The sequence below is a fragment of the Perissodus microlepis genome, chromosome 3 (genome assembly GCF_051167445.1).
Source record: "Perissodus microlepis isolate ML-2025 ecotype Zambia chromosome 3, ASM5116744v1, whole genome shotgun sequence".
NCBI lineage: Eukaryota > Metazoa > Chordata > Actinopteri > Cichliformes > Cichlidae > Perissodus > Perissodus microlepis.
The window spans coordinates 51,683,965-51,708,378 of NC_140463.1; the positions used below are offsets into that span (position 1 = coordinate 51,683,965).

General features: G+C 45.7%; 2 protein-coding genes across 4 annotated transcripts in view; one reads left to right on the plus strand and one right to left on the minus strand.

Annotated features, from left to right (window-relative positions):
* LOC146391895 (focadhesin-like) overlaps positions 1 to 9,783 on the plus strand; it is a 39,442-nt gene extending 29,659 nt beyond the window's left edge. For both annotated transcript variants that reach the window (XM_084915452.1, XM_084915461.1), the window contains 16 exons: positions 331 to 478; positions 965 to 1,084; positions 1,161 to 1,283; positions 1,399 to 1,476; positions 1,821 to 1,892; positions 2,003 to 2,105; positions 2,335 to 2,415; positions 2,487 to 2,615; positions 2,690 to 2,805; positions 3,180 to 3,440; positions 5,103 to 5,192; positions 5,952 to 6,129; positions 6,256 to 6,353; positions 6,603 to 6,854; positions 6,945 to 7,020; positions 9,561 to 9,783. In XM_084915452.1, the coding sequence (XP_084771578.1) occupies positions 331 to 478; positions 965 to 1,084; positions 1,161 to 1,283; positions 1,399 to 1,476; positions 1,821 to 1,892; positions 2,003 to 2,105; positions 2,335 to 2,415; positions 2,487 to 2,615; positions 2,690 to 2,805; positions 3,180 to 3,440; positions 5,103 to 5,192; positions 5,952 to 6,129; positions 6,256 to 6,353; positions 6,603 to 6,854; positions 6,945 to 7,020; positions 9,561 to 9,634 (1,999 nt within the window). In that variant the 3' untranslated portion in view covers positions 9,635 to 9,783. The remainder of the gene's footprint in view (positions 1 to 330; positions 479 to 964; positions 1,085 to 1,160; positions 1,284 to 1,398; positions 1,477 to 1,820; positions 1,893 to 2,002; positions 2,106 to 2,334; positions 2,416 to 2,486; positions 2,616 to 2,689; positions 2,806 to 3,179; positions 3,441 to 5,102; positions 5,193 to 5,951; positions 6,130 to 6,255; positions 6,354 to 6,602; positions 6,855 to 6,944; positions 7,021 to 9,560) is intronic.
* hacd4 (3-hydroxyacyl-CoA dehydratase 4) lies at positions 9,704 to 15,474 on the minus strand. Of its 2 annotated transcripts, XM_084917312.1 has the most exons (9): positions 15,262 to 15,474; positions 15,031 to 15,165; positions 14,741 to 14,836; positions 14,033 to 14,139; positions 13,169 to 13,296; positions 12,962 to 13,071; positions 11,571 to 11,677; positions 11,103 to 11,234; positions 9,704 to 9,947 (listed from the first exon to the last, which is right to left on the minus strand). In XM_084917312.1, coding segments are annotated over exons 3-9 (663 nt in total). In that variant the 5' UTR covers positions 14,743 to 14,836; positions 15,031 to 15,165; positions 15,262 to 15,474; the 3' UTR covers positions 9,704 to 9,870. The 2 variants fall into 2 exon arrangements, with proteins under 2 accessions (XP_084773438.1, XP_084773447.1); XM_084917321.1 differs by lacking the exons at positions 15,031 to 15,165; positions 15,262 to 15,474 and having other exon boundaries at positions 14,634 to 14,742.
* Positions 15,475 to 24,414: the final 8,940 nt, after the last annotated feature.

The window sequence follows — 24,414 nt, forward strand, 5'->3', positions numbered from 1 at the left end:
CGTCCTCTCGTGTTTGCAGAGAGCAAATGCATACTGACATCACATGGTTGGTAGGAAGCTGAGAGAGTGTCACTCACAGCTAGAAGGAGTGTGTGGAGTGTACAGAGTGTCCCTGTGTGGCATCCGTCCATCATCCAGAAACAGTACATGATGTTAACGGGAGATTCAGCCGTTACCAAGGCTGCATTTATGCTGCTCAATAAAAGAGCTCGTTTGGCACATTTACTCTTTTTCAAACGACACACCTGGAAGCATGTTAGGATATTCAACAGTGAAACAGGGGTTAGCATATTAAATGTGGTCTTTCCACGTCCTGCCTTCTTTCCTCAGCACTGGCTGTATCCTGGGTCTGGCTCTAGTGCTGTCTGCCTTCTGCAGCAGTGGACAGAGGAGTCGACAAGTCCGTGTCAGCCTAACACTCGACAAGCTGCTGGCCAACCTGCAAGACTGCAGTGGACGGGGACGCATGGTGCAGGAGGTACAGCAGCCCTGCACACGACTCGCACGCTGACACCAGAGCCGAGGTCCTGAAGTCTCTGATACAGGATCAAGTCTTTGATTGTAACTGTCAGACACGTTTGTTATAGAAGCTGAGATAGTACTTAGGTTTGTCCAGACTTTTCATGAATTATCTACTAAAGACAGTTTCTGCTACATGAACATGAAACAAGAGTTAAAACTTTCAGCCTGATGGTGATGTGTGAACTTTGACCTATGACCTCGAAGCACTAAAATGGTGCATCTTATGATCTTTACCGTACGATTGGAACAGATTCGGCTTGTATAAGCTGTAAAAACGTGTCGTCGTGACCTTGTAGAGCAAATAAAAAGTGTGTAACACTCGATAAGGTTTGTTTACAGCTGTCCAAGGTGGAGACGTTGCACGGCCAGTGTGGGGTGAAGGCTGAAAACTGTGTGCCGTAGAAAGTTTTCACTGACCTTCACATGTGGTGTGTGTGTGCAGGTCTTGGCGTACTCTGTGGCGTGTGTGAGCGTTTCAGCGTTCAGCGCAGGTCTTATTGACGCCGCCAAGGCCGAGGAGGTCATGGACACGCTGCGCAGCCTGACTGAGGAGAGCCAGCAGGTCAGTAGGTAGCTGATGGGGGTCATTCTGGCTCCAGCAGCTCTTTGTGGTTTTATTGATGACCCTGTGTCCCCAGACCCCGGGCTTCTCCCTGGCTCTGGGGTTAGCGGTCCACGGGCTGTCGGTGTCCGGCCACGGCAAAGCAGAGCACATGCACCCTCACCTGCTCGCAGCCTGGATCAAAATCTTACTGGCTGAGGTACAAAACCTGACTTTATGCATCTCAGTCTAAATGTTCATGTAAACGATGTCCAATCACGTGAAATGATGTTTGGGGTCCCAGCGCTGACCTTCGTGCTGCCTTTGTGTTACAGGGCTGTCCCACCATGCAGCGGCTGGCTGCTGTCAACGGGCTGGTGGCTTTGGTGGGATCAGAGAGTTACCTCACTCAGGTAAGACGCCTGCAGCTGTCTGAGCTGAGCAGCAGAGGATCAGCATGTGCTTCACTCACTCCCTGAAAACATGTTGTCACCTGCTGCTGTGTTTCTGAGGATGTTTGTTTAGTGGTTTCAAGCATGTGGAGCCATAGAGGATCGAGCTCATGTGACCCTGTAAGATTTTAGGAATCACCATGGTTACCATAGGAACACACTGGCAAACCCAGTATTTAAAAAGATGTGACAGAAGTGCAGATCAGTGGAGCCATGTGAAAGGTCCCCGTGTTCACAAAGAGATGCAAACACACCTTTAGTTGCAGCTAAAGTTACCGACTGATGCTGATTCTCCTCTGATGCAGCTGAAGAGTGAGACGGAGCTCACGTCCAAGCAGCAGAACAGGCTGAATGAAGTTATTCGGGCCGTCACACAGGTAAGAGTTCACTTATCAAATATGACTTTACTCCCATTACTACACACGATACTTTCCCCTCGCCTCGCACCTCAGAGCGTTTCATCCACTTGTCGGCTCTTTGGTTGCAGATCGTCACGTTCTCTGGAGCCATCGGTTTGCAGTCCAACAGCGCCTGTTTGCTGGGACATTTGCATCTGGCCCACATGTCCAGCAGTCACAGTCACACAGCAGGTAACACAGGTGTCAGTGGGCGGGGCAGAGCTGGATGCAGCGTTAGTAACCCTTTACAATTCATTCCTCATAAAGTTTCAGCTCTTAGAGAATGACACACACAGACACACAAACACACAGACACACACACAAACACACAGACACACACACAAACACACAGACACACACAGACACACACACACACACACTGGGATCTACTGGGCACTAACTACTTTGATCCAACTCCCAGTTCCTCCAGATTTCAGTTACCTCTCAGAGAAAAGTGTCGTCAGATCCACGACGGAGTTCATCACAGACGCTGGACAAAAAGGTTTGTGACATTTGCAGAGGTCGTTGTGTTTGAAGCTGTAACTCTGTAACATCCTCTCTCTCTGGGCCCAGGTCCTCAGGCCTCCCATCCAGGCCTGGTTAAGACCGCTCTCACCGCTTTGGCGTCAGTCGGCGCCTCTTTCCAGTATCCGCCCATCAACTGGAGCGCCGCTCTTTCTCCTTTAATGAGGATGAGCTTTGGTAAGAGTTGTCGCTCACTGCTGTCCGTGAAGCCACAGAGCCTGTTCAGTCTGTGTTGTTGTTGTGTTTTGTAGGAGAGGATGTGCAGCATCAGTGTGTTGTACTGGCAGCCTGTCAGACCCAGTCCTCCCACAGCGCTGCTCTCTTTTTGGGCTCCTGGTTGTCCCCTCCCCTGGTCCACAGTCTCAGTGTAAGTTCAGTCGGGTATTAGCGCTGTGACAGCTGATATTCAGTTCTCCATCAGGTTTATAGGCTGGTCCACTTTAATCTGTTGTTTCTTGATATCCAGCTTATAGTTGAACAGGTTTCTTTAGGTGTCCTTAACAGAAACAGCTAACAGGAGCATCTCAGCCTCACCTCTGAGCTTAGCTGTTTCTCCGTCGTACAGCAGCTGAATAAATGTCTGAATAAACAGCGTTTGGCTTCTAAAGCTGAACAGATGCTCTTTAACCGTGACACACATCCAGTCTGTCTCTGCCCTGCTGTAGGAGAGCGTGCTGAGTCCAGTACCTGTTACAATGATGAAGGCCTTAGAGATCCTTACTGGCTGTCTGTCTCCCCCAGTACCAGACCCGGGCCCACCTCTATGAGACTCTGGGCTCATGGATGAAGCACGTGACTGAGGACAAGCTCCAGGTGTATGTGGAGAGTTTGGGGGTGCAGCAGTTTCAGGAGGACCTCCGACCCCAGCGCGCGCCCCTGTGTCGCTCTGTGCTGCGGGGCCTGGCTCAGGCCATGGCCCTCCCAAACCCCTCTAGCAGCTGCTGGACCATCCTCTGCTCTGCCACGGAGAAGATCTTCACCTTCCTGCCCGACCGAATCCAGGTGCAGTGTAACTGCTGAGTGTTATCACTGACACGTAGAAGCTTTTTCTTTGATACATGGCTCTGTCCCTGGTTTTACGCTCGGGGATCGTGATATCCTCTGATGTTCCCGTCCACCCAGAGACACGAACAGGAGCATAAACCCATTTCATTCAAAGCAAGAAGCTGTGACAGGTGCTGCTGTAGGTGTGCAGAGCTTCAGTCACCGCAGCTCGGCTGGAAATGAGCTCTTCTCATCACCGCAGCAGCTTCAGCCCATCGTTAGCTCAGCTGTAAGAACGCCTCGACCGGCAGGGACCAAACACGGCATCATGATAACAACAGTGGTAACTGTAACAGTTACAGTAACAGGTCACTTCACCACTTCAAAGGGAGCTCTGGCCCCTCCCTGTCTGTATCTCACATGTTTGTTTCATGTGTTCAGTAATCTTCATCGGAGGAGTTATTATATTAATGAGACATGCATTTGTGACATGACAGTATGTTGGACGAGGAGGCCTGATAGAAATGCCAGTCAGGTTTATAATAAGTGCAAAGACATGATGTGCAGCAGGACACACAGGACATGTCAGCTGGATAAGCTGAGTACATGTAGTGGAGACAGAGCATTTCCTCTGTCTGTGTGTGCAGACTAACTGTGGCACTGCTTGAAGAGCAGGTTGTCTGATGTAGGACAACAGCTGCTTAATAGGCCAGATGTTTTCAGCTGGAGAAAGGTGAGACGCAGGTCTTTGTCACGATGAAGTCTGGCTGTAGTAAGACAGATGTGTGTGCCAGTTCCAAAGACACTAACCACCTTCATACCTTCAGAGATGCAGGCTCTGCTCCTCCTCCTCTTCATGAGGAAGAATGTCACGTTTGATGCACCTGGTCAGAGAAGTGTTTTACAGTTTGCTGCAGTCCATTTAAAGCTGATTCTGCCCGTAGAAGACGACCTCTGGACCATGGTCACATGACCTCTTGATGGCGCTGTAACTAGCACGTCCGCTCGCTCTGGCTGACGGTGATTTCTGTGACACAGCTGTCGCTGTTTCTGCCACTCGAAACCTCCTTTCGCCTTTGTTTATACAGGCCGTCACATTGAGACTCGTTCACAGGAGAGAGCTGATCTAGACCAGCATTTTCAATAAAAGAAACAGGAAAACAGTCAAATCGTTGTGTAAGGATCACGGGCAGTTATACTCATTGTAGCCTTTGTCCAAATCCTCTTGTTTCTGAACCTGTGGCATCATTAAGCTCATCAGTCTGAAGAACAGCACAGTGGTCGTGTTTCATGGTACTTGATGCCAGTGTGGCTACATTTCAGCTTTTGAATGGCTGGAATAATTTAGTTGATGATATATGCGCGCTGGTGTGTCGCCTACCATTGGCTCCCTGAGTTTAACAGCTGCTAATAGCTGAACCTGTTAGTCGTGCTCTGTTCACCTTTCTGTGAAACCAGCTGATCTCCTTCAATCAGTCTTTGTCTGTTTTGAAACCCTGACTTTGTGTGGAGCAGTCTAACAATTAAAGCCTTTCATTCGTCCTGCTGCTGGGCCCTGCTGGCCTCCAGCTTCGCCTCTTTAACACATGAACACGGGTTCAAAGGTGTTTAAATGACATATTTTAACTAAAAAATAACAATTTTTGTGTTTGTGTTTGATTTCTTGTACATTTATTTCAGGATAATGAAGTGGATCTGTATGTGGGCGTGGCCAAGTGTCTGTCTGAGATGTCTGACACAGAGATTGAGAGGATCATGAAAGTCTCTGAGGTACAGTGTTAATAACACCAGCAGAAAATGAACAGAGGGACCACGTCCACTGTTTCCATGTGGGCAGAAGTACATTTGGTTTACAGGTTAAAAGACATGTTGTTGGTCTCATAGTGGAAGGAGAAATGGAATTAATTCCAGTGACCTGTAGCTCATATTGCTTTATTGTTTATAGCTGTCAGTGTGTGGACAGTAAAACCTGCATTCTTCCTAATGCCCAGCAGGGGGCCCACTCTGAAAGCGTGTATTTCTAAAAGGAGCACTTTAAGTAAACGTTCAGTTTGACCAAATGTAACCATATAGTGATTTAAGCTTTCAGTAATTTAAAGGAATCTTCCTCACATGGCTACGTTATTCACTTCAACAGCAGTCGGCTCAAGGTGCTTTATACTGTAAGGTCGACCCTACAGTAATAATACAGAGAACACCCAACAATCATATGACCCCCTATGAGCAGCACTTTGGCGACAGTGGGAAGGAAAAACTCCCTTTTAACAGGAAGAAACCTCCGGCAGAACCAGGCTCAGGGAGGGGCGGGGCCATCTGCTGTGATTGGTTGGGGTGGGAGAAGGAAGACGGGATAACTAAGCATGAAATGGTGACAGGTGTGTAGTTTGAAGCACTCTTAGCTGCTGCTAACCCTCGTTGTCACATCCTGTGCTGCTTCCTTTCAGCACGTGTGCGCCTGTCACACAGTCTTTGACAGGTCATTGAAGCTCAGCGTGTGCTGTGGCTTTAACATCTCTGCCTTCTGTTTAGACTCAAATGGAAAAGACCTGCTTCATCTTAGCCTACCTGACCTCTCAGGGGCGAGTGCCCCTCCTTAGTCTTAATGATGTCATTGCTGGGGTCCTCCGTGGTTGGCCAAGCCGCAGAGTGGGGTGGCTCCTCCTGCAGACGTTTTACCAGTGTCGCCTGGCAACCAGCATCAACACAGGTGAGACAGGAAGGCGTTCCTACTGCGTGGAAAGTGGTTCTCTTCTGATCTAACAGACGACTGACACCTGTGTGTATCGTGATGGTTTTCATTTAGTCAGCATGTTGAGCTCGCTCTTTGTCACAGGCATCTCCAGACGGATGGAGTGGCTCCTGCAGCTGATGGGACATATCCGAAATGTTGCCTACGGCGTAACAGACGTCCAGTGTGGAGACACCGGATCGGTATGTTTCTGAGTGACCGCCGTGTCCCACAGTGACTCCCACACATCCTCCTCTTCCTCCCAGCAGCTGAGCTTAGCCAAATGCTGGTCCACCATGACGGTGCCATGTTAACTACAGTGATGGCAGCGAGGCTGCTCTCGAGCATCAGCAGCAGAGGAAAGCTTGCTGCTGTTTTCACTGCTTCTTCTGTGTATTTGAGTTGGTGGAAGCAGATTCTGTATCGTGTTTCTAACTGAGTGTGCTCTGTAGGCCACCGACTTCCTGTTCCAGCTCTTTGCTGCTGCAGTAGTTTCCTGGAGTGACCACATCATGCCACTCCTCTTTGGCATCCGGGTCCAGTGGTTTCCATGGCAGCCAGACCCCAAGCCTCAGGCTCTAACACACGGTCTATATGGCGAGGAGTCGTCGGTGGACGGCGCCCTGTCCCAGTGCCTGTTAGCGATGTCCCACAGCCTCCCTCGGCTCCTGGACAAGGAGCCCTGGAGCAGCCAAACACCCAAGGTCAGTGTTTGCGCTGTGAACTTTGAACTTTAGCTCAAATTTCACTCGTTCTAAACGTGCAGAAGGGATGACCCCGTGTGTGTGTCTCAGTTCATAGACTGGCTGCTCAGCATCATGGAAGCTCCTGACCAGAGCGTGTCAGCATCAACTGTCAGCACAGCCAAAGGTGAACAAAACAGCCTTTTTCCTACTTACACACTGGAATATTTCATAATATTTCACTCTGTTTGAACCACATGACAGCAGTACCCACAGACTGTTGTCTCCATAAAGTACTTAATGAAATCAAAACAGCGAAATCCTGTTTGAACACAGCTGAGCTGGATTTAAATCACATCGAAATGAACAGTTTAATTAGATATAGATTATTATTATTACTGTCCTTGTGCAGGTCTCATTGAAATTAAGACCTGGCCTGAGTTTTGTCAGGTTCTTACATCCTCCAGGTAAAAACTTCACTATGAAGCCAAAAGTACTCACCTCTCCAAACCACTGAGTGCAGGCGTTCAGTCACTTGTGGCCACAGGTGTAAAAGCCCGAGCAGCCGGGTGTTTGGTAGGCGTCTACAGCATGTGCTGCTGATAGGATGGCACCTGAACACAAACTCCAGTTGAGGTGACAGAGTGGAAGCAACTGGGAACGACAGCGTCTCTGCTGTGAAGTGATAGGCCATCTAAAATCGAAGGGCGGGGTCAGCCACAGAGTGCACTAAGCACTTTCTAACATTCATCCATGTTCAAGGATGGCTGGCGAGTCCAACCAATCACGGCCTCCAAGAACCTGGTTGTGTCGGAGCTCCACCCTCACCACGTCCCTCAGACAGGGTCGTTGGACTGTTAGGGTTTCTCTGCACTGTTGCAGGTATTCTCACAATATCGAGTTACCATAGAGGGGGACTGTTGTGATTCGGCTCTATATAAACAGCTGCAGTGATGTTTGTTACCACAGTAATTGTTTTTGGCCAAATGAGCTCCACATCCTGCTAACAGGCCTCATCTGTGGCAGTCTTTACATGAGAACTAATGTTTACTGACACTCAGCTGACAGCACTGTTGGAAAACAAGGTGTGGAAAGAGCAGGCGTTACTGTAATCCGATTACTTTTTCAAGTAACGAGTAGGGATAAGGGATTACTATTGCAAAAACGGTAATTAGATTACCGTTACTTTCCCGTAGGAACGCTGCGTTACTGCGTTACTAAAACCGTGACTTTTTTGCGAGAATGTCTCATGACAGTGACGTAAGCGAGTGCGACGTTCGTGACAACAGCTGTGTGCAGATCAACCATAAAGAGTGCGGAGAGAGTGTGAGCGTGCAGCGTTTAAAGCGTGGAAGTACTGACCTTACTTTGAGTTTGATTCCATAAAAAGTGACAAAAACATTAGTGTCCGCTGTGCGTGGGAAGAAAACTTCTTTTTACAGAGAAAAAGCCCCTAAACAAGCACCGAGTAGCTACTGTAACCGGTGTGCTCCTGTGTTGTGTCTGACGATGAAAGGTAAAAGAAAGACCTCCAAATAAATAGCTTGCCCGCTCCAGCTCCTATGACCAAATACAAACAGTGGGGAAGAGGGTTAGCTCAACCCACCACAACTTCCACGCTAGCAAGAATGATCTATTCATGCTAGCATTCACGTTCCCTAGAGCACATCTGTGGCACGCACATACTACACATTTATAGCATCTAGCAAAAACAGGCACAGTGATGACAATAATCGAACTAAAATTGCAATCAGAAACATCAGGGTGGCTAAATATGGATTATATGTGTGTTTTACAGTGTTGGAAAGAAATGACACCCAGCGCTCCCACAGGGGAATTGTAGAAAAGGGGAGGGGCCAAAGGGATGCACTGTATTTATAGGGTTGCACCAAAGAAGAAGAACAATGAGGGGGGGCTCTAACTGATAATGAACACAACTACAGGCTTGGAGGTCCTAACAGTCAGGTACAACAGGAACGGTTTGGGGGTTATAACAAGATGTGATTTATGACCCTGTTACGCTACCACGTGATGGGAAACTCACAGACAAACTCGCGGATTCTTCCACTGACCGCTGCAGCTCACCTGCACCAGGGTAAACCTCCGCCTACCCTGCTCCTGCTTTACAGGTGAAAATAGAGCAACAGGACCGCTAGTCTTTGATTTTATTTCTTTTCTGCTGTGTTTTACTTGCATCTATTTGAAAGACTGAGTGTAAACACAAAAAACATTTTATTTTATGTGCTGGAATGTGCAGAAAATAGGTTTAAATGTTAAACTAATTTATTCCAGTCAGAGAATGTTGCAGATAATTAAATGTTTGCTTGATGCTTAAAGTTAAAAGATTAAAACTAATAAAACAAGTTTTAAAAAGATACTTTTCCATTTGATTACATTTTGTATGATGGATTATGCAGAAAAAGTAGAATTGGGCTGAAAGATCTATCGCTTTATCACCTATTCAGGTTGTAAATCGTGTTTTTAAAAAGTAACTAAGTAACTAAGTAATTAATTACTTTTGAAAACAGGATTACTTTTTTGGGGAAGTAATTAGTTACTGATTACTTTTTTCAAGTAACTTGACCAACACTGATTTTAAGAGAGGTTTACTCAAACATCATGGTGAAAAAAATGATCTGGTCTTCAGAACAGCCATCTGATCTCTCTGATTCCTCTGATCTCTCTGATTCCTCTGATCTCTCTGATTTCTCCTGTGGTTCCTTTCAGCTGCTCTGTTGGCGCTCAAGTCCTCTGCAGAGTTCAAGAAGAAAGCCGTGTGGACCAGAGCGTACGGCTGGTAGCCCAGAGGAGCCTCGGTATCCTGCTCAGGCTTTGCTGCTCGTACACAAAGAGACGCACGGCTGCTGGTCTGAGCTGTCGGCATGTTTAATGTTAGACAGTAACTGTACTGTAGGAATCTGTGCTGTCAATAAAAGTGCAACAGAAATCATTTTGGGTTTAGAACATCCTTCTCTCTCTTTACAGCAGATCGTTAAATTCGACTTCATCCGTAACTCCAGCGAGCTGTGACTTCATGTTACTTCCTCTTCCTGTTCCACTTCTCCAGGTGGTGGTGCCTCTCCTTCAGCAGCTGCCCGACTGTGAGCGAGGCTCCTGAAAACAACGTTACCAAAAACCAAACAGTGCTTTACATCACAGTTACTGTACAGTTACACAGTTACACAGTTACACAGTAACTGAACAGTTACACTACAGTTACACAGTTACACAGTTACACTACAGTTACACAGTTACACAGTTACACTACAGTTACACAGTTACACAGTTACACTACAGTTACACAGTTACACAGTTACACTACAGTTACACAGTAACTTCATTCATGACACCAGTTTAACATCCCCAGATAGAAGATCCTCCTCAGTGTTGTCACCACAGACCTGGTCAGAAAGCTCGGACACCAACTATGATGATATGACAGTGAGGCCTGTAACTGTTCTTCATCGTCCTAGTCTTCCTCAGGAAACTGTCACCCGTAGTTTTTCCAACAGTAACAAATCAGGAGAACCTGAGAACGTTTTGTGTTCTTTTCCTTCAGTCTGTGTTCTAGTTCAGCTGGATTTAGGTCGTGTTACTGAAGCGACCGACCTCTGTGTCTAACATCTTTTGTCTTAGTTAAGGTTCTCGTCTAAATGTGTTTGCTGTACATCAGCCTCACAACGGCACGACTAACCGCCTCATTAACCCTCATCCAACCAGCATGTTTAACATACAAGGACGAGCGACTGAGGACCACAAGAGTGACCTCATGTTAAAAAACTAATAACGGTAACATATTTCTTAGTTATGTAACGACTATGCAGTATCTAAAGAAAAAAGTAAAACTGTCTCTGCAAAGTTGCAGTGGCCTATGCTGCAAGTATGAAATGTATAGTTTAATCTATCTTACAGCTTTTATTAAGTTTAATCCACATAATTACTCAAACCTTACTGGTATCAGAGCTTTCAGTCATTTTAAGTATCATTTGCACAGGGAAGTTGTGTGTAAATATGGACAGAATCAGATCAATGCCCACCAAAAGTGAGTCTGATTTATCGAGAAAAACTTTAACGTGGCTGCACGCGGGGAAAAAGAAGCTGAAACAACCAAAGCTAATCAAAGTAGTGGCTGACTGAAGACGACTGCAGTGACCATAAATGTAAAGGAGGAGCTTGGACTCAAACTATCGTGGATCAGTGCAGCCGTGCTCCTGTGCAGCACGTCCATCAGGTGACTGTAATGTCACAAAGGGTTGTTCTCCGTCTTACCGAGAGTGAGGACAGGCAGGTAGAGCGCCAGCACCACGGGGGGGTGGCTGTTTGGAGCTGTTGTTGAGTTGAGTGGACACGACTGGGAGGCCGTTTGCTCAACATAAGGCAGGGCCTGATAGATGGTGGCAGCTGAGAGAGAAACAAAAAGGGGAACAAATGCTTTTACTTCATTCACTATCACAGTGTTATTGGCCTGTGTGTCACTGATATACAGAACGTTCCTCCAGCACTTCTGCTTACAGGCAGCACAAAGGTTACTCACTGCAGCTGGAATGCACTGTGCTCATTTCCTGGCTTCATATCATCAGCTCTGCTTGGCTAACCCATTTCCTGTTTGCTCCCAACACTTCCCTTACACAACACTCTGACCACACAATGAACCTCATACTGTTGAGAAGTCAAAGTACTTATGAGCTCAGGTTTCAGTTTGTTGGAATAAAAGATGGAAACGTAATGATTCAACACCTTCAACGATGACTGTGAGGATGTATAAGGGGATCCAGAGCGTGTAGCGAGTCCACAGCATGGTGATGGACGGCTTCTCCATGACACACAGCAGCTCGTGAGGATACCTGTCATCAAACCACAGGCACAACTTATTGGACGAGAAACAATGTTTGCATCTGGAAATCCAAATGTACTCAAATCATCATGTCGTATAGCATAATGCAGCTACATATGGTCTAGTACGAATACGGCATTAAGGATATTATCATTATTATCATTATTATTATTATTATTATCATTATTATTATTATTATCATTATTATCATTATTATTATCATTATTATTATTATCATTAGAGACGTTGAAATTCTGCCACAACATTGGAACAAATGTGGATGTTTGCACTTCAAATATTTAGATGTGAGTGTGTGTGCACGTTCGTAACCTTCTACTGATACACATATCATCATTGTTAATATTATGTGTGTGTGTAAATACGCTCCCTCCTCAGGCCTGGGCCTGGTGTTATGAAGATCACCATGAATCAGAACACCAACGCCCGGGTCACGGGCCGGTACCGGTGCATGAGTCGTTTGAGGCTCCGCTGTGACATTTGTGGTTTTCAGGGTTTTTATTGTTACTCTGGTTTTTTCCTGTGTTATGAATAAATCTTCGGTACTGGTTTCATTTTGTTGTATTTATCTGCAACACCTTAAAGGCCGGTCTGTGGTGCAAAAAAGGTTGGGGACTGCTGGTGTAAATGATAAGCTGCTCCACCAACACTTATTAAAGCTCCAGTCAGATATGCTTGGTTGCCCTGTTTTTTTATTTTTTCAATGTACTTAATTTTTCGATTATTATTAAACGAAATAAGTATTTGTTTTCTCCTTTCTTGCGTGTGTGCAGTTGTAACTTTATCAGTAACTACTGTTATTGTTCATGAATCACGGCGACGCGTGTGCCTTTCAGCAGCACTCTTTACCTTTCAGACATCACCAACTTAATATTTTCCATCTAGCAGACAAATCAAACAGCATTGTATCAACATGTCACAAAGTGGCTTCTTTTTCACAGAAATAACCAAAAATATTTCCACTGCGACCTGATATCAGTGGATCCTACACTGGAGTGTAAACTGGCTGTTTAGGGGGAGGGTTCCTGCCCTGGGTATCTGCTTAGAGGGAAAGTAAGACCGTCACGGTTTAAAAAATGTACATAGTTTGACACATTAGTAAAATAATTGCATTAGTGCTGAGAGGTCAGGTCCAGGGAGTACTGTTCAACTGTAAGGAACTAAAAGCTTCTTAAAGCTCTGCATCCTGTGTGCTTTTAAAACGATTTAACAAAGTAAAGTTGAAGTTTGAAAAGCCGATCTGTTTGTGCATCACTGTAAAACCTGCGGTGCTTACCGGAGGAGGTCCAGGACGTTCCAGAAGAAGAGCTGCACACACACCACCGGTTTACTCTGCAGCTCCTCCAGCATGATGATCATAATCAACAGAAGGTTCTTCTCCATAACCTGAGGAGCAGGAAGACACAGCGTGTCCGTGCATCAATCAAAGATAACAAAAACAACAATAATAAAAATCTCGTTAAACTTTGAGCTGCGTACGCACTTGGATGAAGCGAGGAAGGAGTCGGGCTTTCTCGATGCCGTCTGCAATGTGGAAAAGCTCCAGAATGGAGAGCAGCTGGCAGAGACTCATCACAAAGCCCACAGAGTAAAAGGTGTCGGCCAAAGCATCTGCAGTCAGAAACAACAGGCCGTGTGCGGGATGCTCATCAGTCCTTCTGACTTGGAAATATACTTCTTAGTCAACTTATGAAGCATTTCGAGCGACGTCTGTGTTTACTGGAAACTTCATTCAGCAACAACAAATGAGCCTTTACAGAGAAACAAAGCAGCGTGGTCCCTGTTTGTGTCCAACAGCAACCTCACGCAACAAACGAATGAAGGCAAAGAAATGATACCACGTCAAAGACCTCTGAGAGAAAGCGTTTAACGTCAGGAGAAAATAGTTTAATATGATGTGAGAGTGCTAACAGCCAGACTAGCAGGAGGCTGCTGCTCCTCTGCTCCATGAACTCCTCCTCTGATGGAGGTCTGCAACTCTAGTTTTCACAGGAGAATTTGGGGAAAGCAGATAATGTCTGAATACCTTTTCTTAAATACATAAATTAGCTCGATGAAGCTTAATGAGATTTCAATGACGGCCTGATCAAACGGAGCCTGGAGTCTAAGCTGGGTGTTTTTCTATATTGGTCCAAGAGTGAAATAAGGTCCAAACGTTCTCTAAAATGCATCCATACAGCATCGGTCCATCGTTCAGGGTAGCATTGCCATTTTAGTGTCTTTATTATTTACTTTGACCTGCACAGCTGCTCCACAGACCGTTTACTGAACACACTTCCTGGAAAAGTCAGAGACTAATTCAGATTAACTGAGACTGGTAAGTTTTTGCTTTGATTTTTAACCTTACCTTGGCCGAACATAAGAAACCTGGCGACAGTATTAGCCAGTATCCACGTGTGGCCACAGAACTGGAACAGGTTGTATGAGAAACTGTAGGCGAGTCTGAAGCTGAACCTGCAGAACAGGAATAAGGACACAGATTCGTTACTGTAGTTTACACAACGATGATGATGATGATAGAGGTGACAGCAGCTCACGGTTTGCTAAACGTTGTGCTGAGGCAGTGCACAGTGGCACGAATCCAGCCATCACTAGTGCTTGTTATCTGTGTGAGCTGCTGCACTCATCCCAGCGCGCTCTCTCAGGTCAGCAGACCTCATGCTTCCCTGCTCCAAACATGCAACACAAACTCAGCGATGCAGCAGCTTCCACAGTCGTGGCTCCAACACTGTGGAAGTATTTCCCACAGCACGAGGCTCCCTCACTACACTCTGACCGGCTGTCCTTCGATCCAGTGCTGACTGTGATCTTTAGTTATTCTGCTGTTGTTCAACCTCTACAGCTCTTTACTGCGGACTCTGGCCTGTATTTGTATCATTGTACATGTTCAAATCTAAAAGTCTGTTACCTGAAAGGTGTACATCTGTAATCAGATTACTTTTACTTACAGACCAGACTTGCATCCATCACTAGACTTGTGAATGACGTCTGAATGAGTGAGTGTATGTAGCAGCAGATCCCAGAAAGACTCCTCAGTTGCTCCCTAATCACTTACATTGTCCTCCTGAAGTCTCGTCTCCGTCCAGTTTGGACTCCTCCGAGTTCAACGTGTGAGGAAGATCATGTTCCCCTAACCGGACACTCCTCCTCCCTTCACAAGAAAAAGCAGAAAAAACACACTGCGGCCAATCCGTGTAGCTTCCTCACGCCAGCTGCAGCACTCATGACTTCCCCACAGTAACACAGAAGGCTGTGGACCGTCCCGGGCAGCACTGACGCAGGACGACAGTCAGACACGAACATGTAGAGACAGGCGCACACATGAATACACGAGCGGTGACTCACGGAACTACACAGCACATGAAGCCAGACATCATCCACAGTGGAAGCTGTGGCTACCGTGGAGGACACCGTGGAACAAACTGTGGCTTTTACCTCGTGAAGCTTCCGTTTTATTTTTAAACACCACCTGGGTTCAACCTGCACAAATAAAGTGTACAGGTGTAACACACCGATCAGTGCAATCAGCTCTTCAGATGTTCTTTCTACAAAGTCGGGACAAAAACTTACACGTACCGAAGTAACTGCATCTGTTCTCAGACAGCGCTGTCACGGATCTCCTCTGTTTGCATCCACTGGTGACATTACTGCCACCCTACGGCTGAGGCTGGTTACTGCACAGACAGCTCCACTGGTTTCACACTGACAGAAACGCCCGTGAAGCTGCCTCCATTGTTCGGACTGTCCAGCTCACTTTAGCTTTTCTCCGGAGCGCATTCACCGAGCAGCTAGCATCAGCTGGAGCATCAGCTGGAGCATCAGCTGGAGCATCAACTGGAGCATCAGCTGGAGCATCAGCTGGAGCATCAGCTGGAGCATCAACTGGAGCATCAGCTGGAGCATCAGCTGGAGCATCAGCTAGCATCAGCTAGCATCAGCTGGAGCATCAGCTGGAGCATCAGCTGGAGCATCAGCTGGAGCATCAGCTGGAGCATCAGCTAGCATCAGCTGGAGCATCAGCTGGAGCATCAGCTAGCATCAGCTGGAGCATCAACTGGAGCATCAGCTAGCATCAGCTGGAGCATCAGCTGGAGCATCAGCTAGCATCAGCTGGAGCATCAGCTGGAGCATCAGCTGGAGCATCAACTGGAGCATCAGCTGGAGCATCAGCTGGAGCATCAGCTAGCATCAGCTGGAGCATCAGCTGGAGCATCAGCTAGCATCAGCTGGAGCATCAGCTGGAGCATCAGCTAGCATCAGCTGGAGCATCAACTGGAGCATCAGCTAGCATCAGCTGGAGCATCAGCAGCTAAACCAGCTTCGGTTACCTGTCATCGTAACAGTCTCCTCGTACTAACCAGCCTGGTTAACGCGTGGTTTAGTGAAAAAGTTGTTACTAACTCAGCCAAAGATGACGGAGAGTGGTTTTAACCAAAAGTGATTAAAAAGGCTTAATGAGCAGGCTCAGCCCTTAGACTGCAACCTATGAGACTAAGCAGAGGTGGCAAAAGTACAGACATGCTGTACTCAAAGTACAAGTACAAATACTGCTGTTAAAAATACTCCAGTAAAAGTCACAGTACTCATTCAACTTATTTACTCGAGAGAGAGAAAAGTAAAGGCTCTAAATGTGCTCAAAGTAAGGAAGTAAAGGAGGACGCTTCTATTTTGTCCAAGGCTGACTGAACCCTGTGCTATGTGAACATAATGATAGAATAATATCAGTAGAGGGGAACACAAACTTTAGTCTGAAGAAAAAGGAAAATCAAATCTATTTGCTGTTGCCTCCGTTGTAGAGGGGACTTTGCCTGTAAACAGGAAGTCAGAGGTTGAAGTGGGTTCAGCAGGTGGGGAACCTAAAACTGGTTGTCACGGCTCAGTGAACTGAATCAAACTCACAATCATTTCTCCTGAGAGCTCCAGTAGGTGTTCTCAGTGTGCAGGCTGTGATCAGCTGGCCTGCTGCTCTCTGTGGATGGACACACCTGGATTCAACCAGATGTGAGCAGATGTTTCATCCTCCACAGTTCATCAGTGGATCTAAGCTCATCAGCTAAAATTCATATGACTCTCTGCTACATGTGATGTAAGCTAACTGTGGCCATGAACCCACAGCCACTGTGCACCTTTAAAGAACAGCGAGTTCTTTAGTTTTCACAGTACTGCAAACTAAGCTGTTTAACCTGCACTAACATGCAACCTTTAAATATCACAGTTAGTCTAACTCTGTCTTGCAGCCGGTTTCACAACATAATGCCACATGCACGGATCCAATATCTGTTTTAAAAACATATCAAATACCACTGAGCAGTCCTTACAATGACACTGAGAAAAGCTGCTGGGATGAACCCTCTGTGGCCAGGAGGCCACAACATCTGTATATGCGGCACAGAGGGGGGCTCAGAAGGAAACAACATCAGCAATACACTGATAACTTTATTAACAAGGAATTACCCGACAGAAACTCGGGCAAAAATAAGGGGAGTTCAGTTGCAAACACCACCTCCTGCCAACCTACGTGTGTTTTTCTGACAGCAGACTGGTGATGTACAGCAACGCAATGGAGCCAGTGCAGCATTTAAACATCGGGGGATCCTGATTGATCAGAAGCAGGGGTCTCCAGCTCCAGTCCAGAGAGCTTCTGTCCTGCAGCTTTTAGATGCATCCCTACTCCAACACACCTGAAAAACAAGTGTGCATCTAAAAGCTGCAGGACAGTAGCTCTCTGGGCTGGAGTGGTGGGGCGGCTCCGCTGTGTGGGACACCGAGGAGCAGCTGGCAGTGAGCGGGGAGATAATAATCAAAGAGCCAATTAATGAACATGCCGCCTCGGATTTATGTGGACTATAGTTTATAGTATTTGTGGTTAGTCCTCTACCTTAATGGAAGTCATCACATGTCCTTGGTGTCTGCATGGACAGAGCTCTGCTCCTTAAAGGAAAAAGAGCCACTGTCCTCCCTTCACACAGTGCCACCACATTCATAGGTGACAGGTTTTAACCCGAGTTTGCTGAAGTCTAAATGGACAACGCACAGAATAAACATCATCCTAAGTGCCTGCGCCCTCTGAGCCTGCTGCAGCGTCTCAGATCTAATAGTTGTGCACACTGCTCGAGGTCTCTTACGGTGTGTCGTGACATTAGCCTCAATGTAAATAGTTTGCACAGCACCACTAAGAATTATTGCAAACATGAAAACGGAGAAGCTCGACATAATGTTCTGGCAGAGACGCAGCCAAGCAGCACAAAACATCAAAAACACGTTTTACTCATCGTGCAGTCATTACAAGGAGCGTGTGTGGCAGGTTCTAACTGAGGACATTTTCAAGTCTCACTGGAAATCAGCGACAGAGAGGGGCACTACATTCTTCTCATGGGATTAATGTAGCCCTAGATCAGGGTCGCCCTGCTATTCAGCAGGAAGCCACCCCTGTTACACCTGTGAACATCCAGGCTTTGGACACTGAAACGGTGGAGGAGCACAAATACCTGGGTGTTCACTTCAATAACAAACTGGACTGGTCCACAAACACAAATGCACTTTACAAAAAGGGTCTACGTCGCCTCCACCTGCAGAGATCCTTCGGGGTGAACAGGACACTGTGGTGGCGTCTGCTGCTTTCTGTGCTGTGGTCTGCTGGAGTGGGGGACTGGCAGAGAGGGACGGGGGGAACTCAACAAACTGGTCAGGAGGGCCAGCTCTGTCCTGGACCGTCCGCTGAAGCCCATCGAGCAGGTTGGGGGGGAGAGGATGTTGTCTAAGCTAACATCCATCATGGACAACACCTCCCCCCCCTGCGTGAGACGGTACGAGCACCGAGCAGCTCGATCAGCAGTGGACTTTCACACCCACAGTGCAGGAAGCAGCGCTGCCACAGGTCGTTCTTACAGCAGCTGTCAGACTCTGTAACACAGTTTGACACAGTTATCTTACTCACCAGCTGCTTTGTTCACTGCACATTTTATACATGTTTCTGTGCATCGTTACCTGTTTGTACAGACTTCAGTTGCTTATGTCTATAGGACCACTTTGCATCTTCCTTTTATATTTTATATTCCCTTATTTTATATTCCCCTACAAGAGCTGTGTAACACCCAAACCTCTCATCCATGGGATAATAAAGGTCTATTCTATTCTATTCTATTCTATTCTAGCTGAATTATTTTGTATGACAAACTGTTCCTGTGTCTAAGTTTGTTCTACCTGTGGAAGAAAATGAAATAAAGAGCTGAAACAAAGAGTGAGCCGATCCTCCAGCTCAGAGGAGCATGGAGAACTATCTCTAAATCCTTTACAGACAAAACTGGCTTTTTTTAGCACCTTTCCCAGCATTACTGATCATTGGTTCAACGCTCTATGTACTGTTAATATAGGCTTTATGGCAAAAAGTAAAGTAAATGAAGAAACACAGGTTGTGTTGTTCGTTTCTTAAGAAAGCTGAGTTATTATTTTAAACCAGGTATGGGACAGTCGAATGTTATAAATGTGTTTAAATAACTAATGTCACCAAATCTGCCCTTCTACACAACGCTGTTTCTGTCCACAGGTCGGGTGAAATTTCAGCGTGTCACACAGTATGGTGGCCTTTTTAAACTGTGGAGCTAATTACTGTAAGCCCAGTAGCACAAACAAGTTATATTTAGCCAGCCTGCAGACTGCAAGTCCTCAGGAGATACAGTTACTTCTGCAGGACATATCACAGCAACATGTGGTCAGTCGTGCTGGGCCGAGCGGGTAACCCACCTCTGCATTTATTAGCACAGAACCTGCTGCAGTCTAAAGCCTGTCTCCATAGCAGCAGCAGACATGCACACACACATGGAAACATTGTAACATGCTGTCTTTCTCTGAGAAGTCAAAAGGTTGACTCTGTTCATCTGGACAGTCTGACTGCAGGTTTCCAACCTTCTCAACAGGAACTCTGAACCAGCAGCACTGATGAACAACAGGCTGCTCAGCTTATGATCATTAGTACGCAAACTGTCACAGCCGCTGATCATTGCATGAGTCCCGTCCACAGAGAGGTGGGGAATCCCTCCAATCACAGCATTGTAGTGCTGTGATTGGAGGGATTTCTTCTCTGTTATTGTGGCACCATTCCTGTAACAGAGGCCCCGCCTCCATTCAGAGGTGTAAATGGCCTCCTTGACTCAAACCAGAGTGCTCCCTCTACACTATAGCACACTACATGACAGTGTTTGTGCTGGGACCGACACTTATATAGACCAGTTTTTGGCACAGTCCCATCTCTATTATTAAATGGTGGCTCCTTGGTGCTGCTCACTCCACCATCCACACACAGAGATGCACACACAGCCTGTCACTACAGATTGTGTTGGTTAAACTCACGCCTCACTGTATTCTGACTAAGCATAGTTAATCAGCAGAATCACATATGAATCATGGTTCTGTAACCATTACAGCATAAGGATGTGTTGGTGACACGTTTCTTTCACACACACATCTGCTGCACATCTGCAGACACACAACATTCAGACAGAATCATTTTCATTCTTCATTCAGCACATTAATGAAAATGATATCTTGATTTTCTCTGTGATTAACAATCCAGACGAGTTACTGTCAGCATCTGGATGAGCTCTGCTACAGCACTGGGTATTTTAAACAGGAGAGGCTGGATGTGTCTCAGATGCTGGTTGAACTTTAACCTGAGTCCCACCTTTCTGCCTGTCTTTAAAACCTTGCTGCTGAATGCCATCGATAAGATGACTCACAGAAGGTTGGTCTGATTTTTAGATCAGTGTTTGAACTCTCCTTTTTAGAAGTATCCCAACTACAAACATGCTAAACCAGTTAGCGTTTGTTATCTACCCTGAGCCCAGTTCCTTATGTGTACCTGTACCTGTTCAATGAAGGTGACTCTTACTCAGCTTTTAACCCGGAGTACATTAATAACACTGTGACATATCAAATGCATTATAAAGTGTAACTTAAAAATATGCAGACGTCTATTTTGCTTTGTCAGTTATGCGCTCAGTCCTGTTGCACGTTTCCAAAGACATCGTCCCAGCCCCGATAAAACTCCACCTGAACAGCTGAGATACACATCCACCCACATCCACAGAGGTACTGTGGTCTCATTCACTCTAATTTGCACGGCTGCGGTAAAAACCAGCTTTGTTCTCAGCCTGAACTCTCGTGGAGTCTATTTAAGTAGTCTGGAGGAACAGTTTTCATGCATCTTGAAGGACATTCAAAATTTGGATGTTGGATCCTTTTTGCTCCAGCCGAGATGATTTCATGCATCCCTAACACTATACTGTCAGCCTGCAGTGTGAGAGCGAAGTGCTCTAATAGGGTGATATGGTACTACAAGGTCATTAAGATAAGATGGGGCCTGATTATTTAAGACCTTGTATGTGAGGAGCCGGATTTTGAATTCTGGATTTAACAGGAAGCCAAAACAGGAGAAATCTGCTCTCTCTTTCTAGTCCCTGTCAGGACTCTTGCTGCAGCATTTTGGATTAACTGAAGGCTTTTCAGGGAGTTTTTAGGACTTCCTGATAATAATGAATTACAGTTCAGACAGTGTCAGACGGCCGGTGTTCAGCGGCTGAAAAGTGCGTCAGCCCACTGGGGAAATGCCCGAAATGCCCGATTACCAGTCAAGCCTGGATGGAGACGTAACCAAACAAACATGGAGGCAGAGGAAACTAAAAGAACTACACAAACAGAAACTACATAACAATTTTTTAAAAAGAACATTAAATAAATAACAAAAGCTCTGAAAAATACATGAAAAGCAACCTTAACAGTAAAATGTAACAATATTTATTTTATATTAGAGGCACAGCCTTTATTTTGTAGAAGCATTAGTCTCTACATCACACTTATGAAAGGCTCCATAATCATTTTAACTGGATGTAACTTAACACGGACCAGTCTGAATGGAGCAAACATAAATATGAAGGACAGCTGAGTCCCTGCAGGACGAGCGTTCAGGAGAAACTGCTCTTAATAATGTTCAACCTGCTCAGACTGGTGTGGAATACCCTCAGTCCTGACTGAAGCTGTGGCTCGTCTCTGGTTTCTGGCTCGTCTCCTCTATCACACTGTTGGCCGGTGCTGAGGGGGAGGTTTTATTGCCCTCTAACAGCAGATATCCAAAGTTCAAGTTCCCAGCAGACCATCAGCATCATCGGTTACTCATGCACTCTGTGACCCCGGCTCATTTCTGCAGTTCTGGAGGTTGCAGTGGTTAATCAGGTCTCTTAATAAGATGCTACTATATTTTCATATCATGGTGTACAGCTGTATTCTGCTCTGTAAAACTCTGACTTCTGGCTTCTCGTCTATGAATTCAAATGTGCTAAAAGTCCTGTAGCACATTGTTTAGACAACACACGAATGAAAACAAGGCAAAGGAGAAATGTCATATTTCTTCATCTTAAGACAAGTTGATCCTTTTTTCTTTTTTTTTTTTCTTTTTTTATCTTATCCCAACACAAATGGAACCAACCCACCCTGTCATTGACATGAGCTGTTACTTCCTCCATCCTATAAATCTCTAGCGTAATTTCCCACCATAATGACAAGGTCGGTATATCTTGCAAGGACCATTTCTTAGTTATACTTTTCTTACTTGCAACAAGTAAAGCTCTTAACAGACACGTATAATTTTTAGACCAGTTCTGCAGTATACAACCAAAAAAGATTGTCTTCATGTCCAAAGAGAATGTACAGTCAAAAATGCCTTGTAATGTACCATGAATGTCTTTCCAGTAAGTCCGTAGCACAGGACAGTCCCACATAATATGGGTGTGATGTGCTCGTTGGTGTCCACAGTTTCTCCAACACACAGGAGGATTCCCATCATAATGAGCCTTTTGACACGGAGTAATAAAGAACCTTATCAAAGACTTCCATCCGAATTCCCTCCAGCTGTTGGAGGAAGTACTCCTCCATTGCCGTTCCCACATCTGAGTCCATTCATCCCTTGAAATACACATCCCTCCCTCCTTTTCCCATAACATCTTCACATAATCAGTTGAGTGGGGAAGCTTATTTATAAGAAAATTATACCAAAAGGAAATGAGTCTTGTATCGACATCCCCACTGTACGCCTGTCTAAACAAAGTTACCAGTTCCGCATTAGTGTTTGACATCACACCGATTGTTGTCTTTATATAATGTCTTATTTGCAGGTATCGATAAAAATCCTGTTTTTCTAGATTGTATTTCTGTTTCAGTGTGTCAAAACTAATAAAGTTCCCATCCTTAATCAAACTATCGAATGTAGATAACCCTTTAGCAGACCAACTTTTAAAACGTGAGTCCAGTTTATTCGGGACAAAGTCAGAGTCATATGCGTACCATTTAAATAAAGCCAAATCCTGTTCCAGTTTAAATTCTTTCACGACTTTTCTCCATATATTAAGTGTGCACGACACCCAGGGGTTGCAAACCTTGTCAATAGATAGCTAATAGAGATCCTTTTTTAGGATCTCTATTAGCATGAACCTTTTCTTACTCAGTCTGAAGTTGTTTGGGAACACGACCAACACAGCTGACCAGTATTTACTTACCATGTCACATATTCATGACACAAACCAGCACATCCATGTTTGTCATGAGGCGTGGCATCCACAGTTAAGCAGCACACTCGTGTGTGTGTGTCTGACATTAGTATGGATAAACAATGAAGAACTAATCTTTTTTAGATGTGTCTTTGGTACGCAGCTGTAGCTCAGGTGGTAGCTCACCTGCCTGTCGTCACTCCTGGATTCCTGGAATCACCCAGTTGGAACTCCACCTGCAACCTTTGCTACGCTCCTCTCGTTGCCCTTCGTGCATATGACCTGTGCACAATAAAGTCTTCTTAAATATCAGCTTGTTTTCTCCACTGAGTTTGCTTTTGGGTGCACTCACACATACTGGCCTTGTGACACAAGCAGTGTTTGAAGCACCTGACATACACGGCTCTGATGTTCACTGATGTCTCTACAGGAGATAAGAATGTCGAGAGTTTGGAAGATTGAGCAACCCAGAAAATGCCCAAGGTTAAAGGTCGTCTTCCACTCATCTCCCTCCTGGAGTGGGAAGAGATGGTAAGCTTTCCTGAAGATGGAGAAGCTCAAAAGGAGAAGAGAACAAAGCAGATATTTGTTGAGCGATTTCGCCCTCTGTATGCATACAGACAGATCTCTCTTTTCAACACAGAAAGAACTAGCTGCTAACGGTTAGGAAGGACAAATAATACCAGCTTTCAGTGAGTCATTAATATATTTCTTCATTTGTTCCCTCTTAGGTTTTGACAAACTGTAAAGTGACAGGAAGTGGATCACCCAGGAGGACGTCAGTAGCACAGTCATGTAGTCTCTGTGGATCCTTACAGAAGGCATCAGTGAGAAGAGGATGTACACACGGAAAATACTGGTGATGCCAACACAAACTCCAGGGTGGGGCCATGGATAAGAAGCAGACGTGTGTGAGGAGCTTCAAATATGTGATATACTCACAGTGGTTTCCTGAGAGAAGGATGGAGGTGAGCTCAGTGGAAAGACGCTAACCATTCAAAGCAGAGCCTGGCAGAGGCTCAGTGAGAGAAACTGTTGTATCGCTGGTTAGTGTCAGTTAAATTCTGCAGCAGAGTCAGAGCGTGGAGTTGAACTGAGTTACTTCCACAACAAATATAGTGTGTTAACATGATGCACCCTGTCAGTGTCCCTACTCCGGCCCTTCATCTGCCGACCGTGCCCTGTTTTTCCA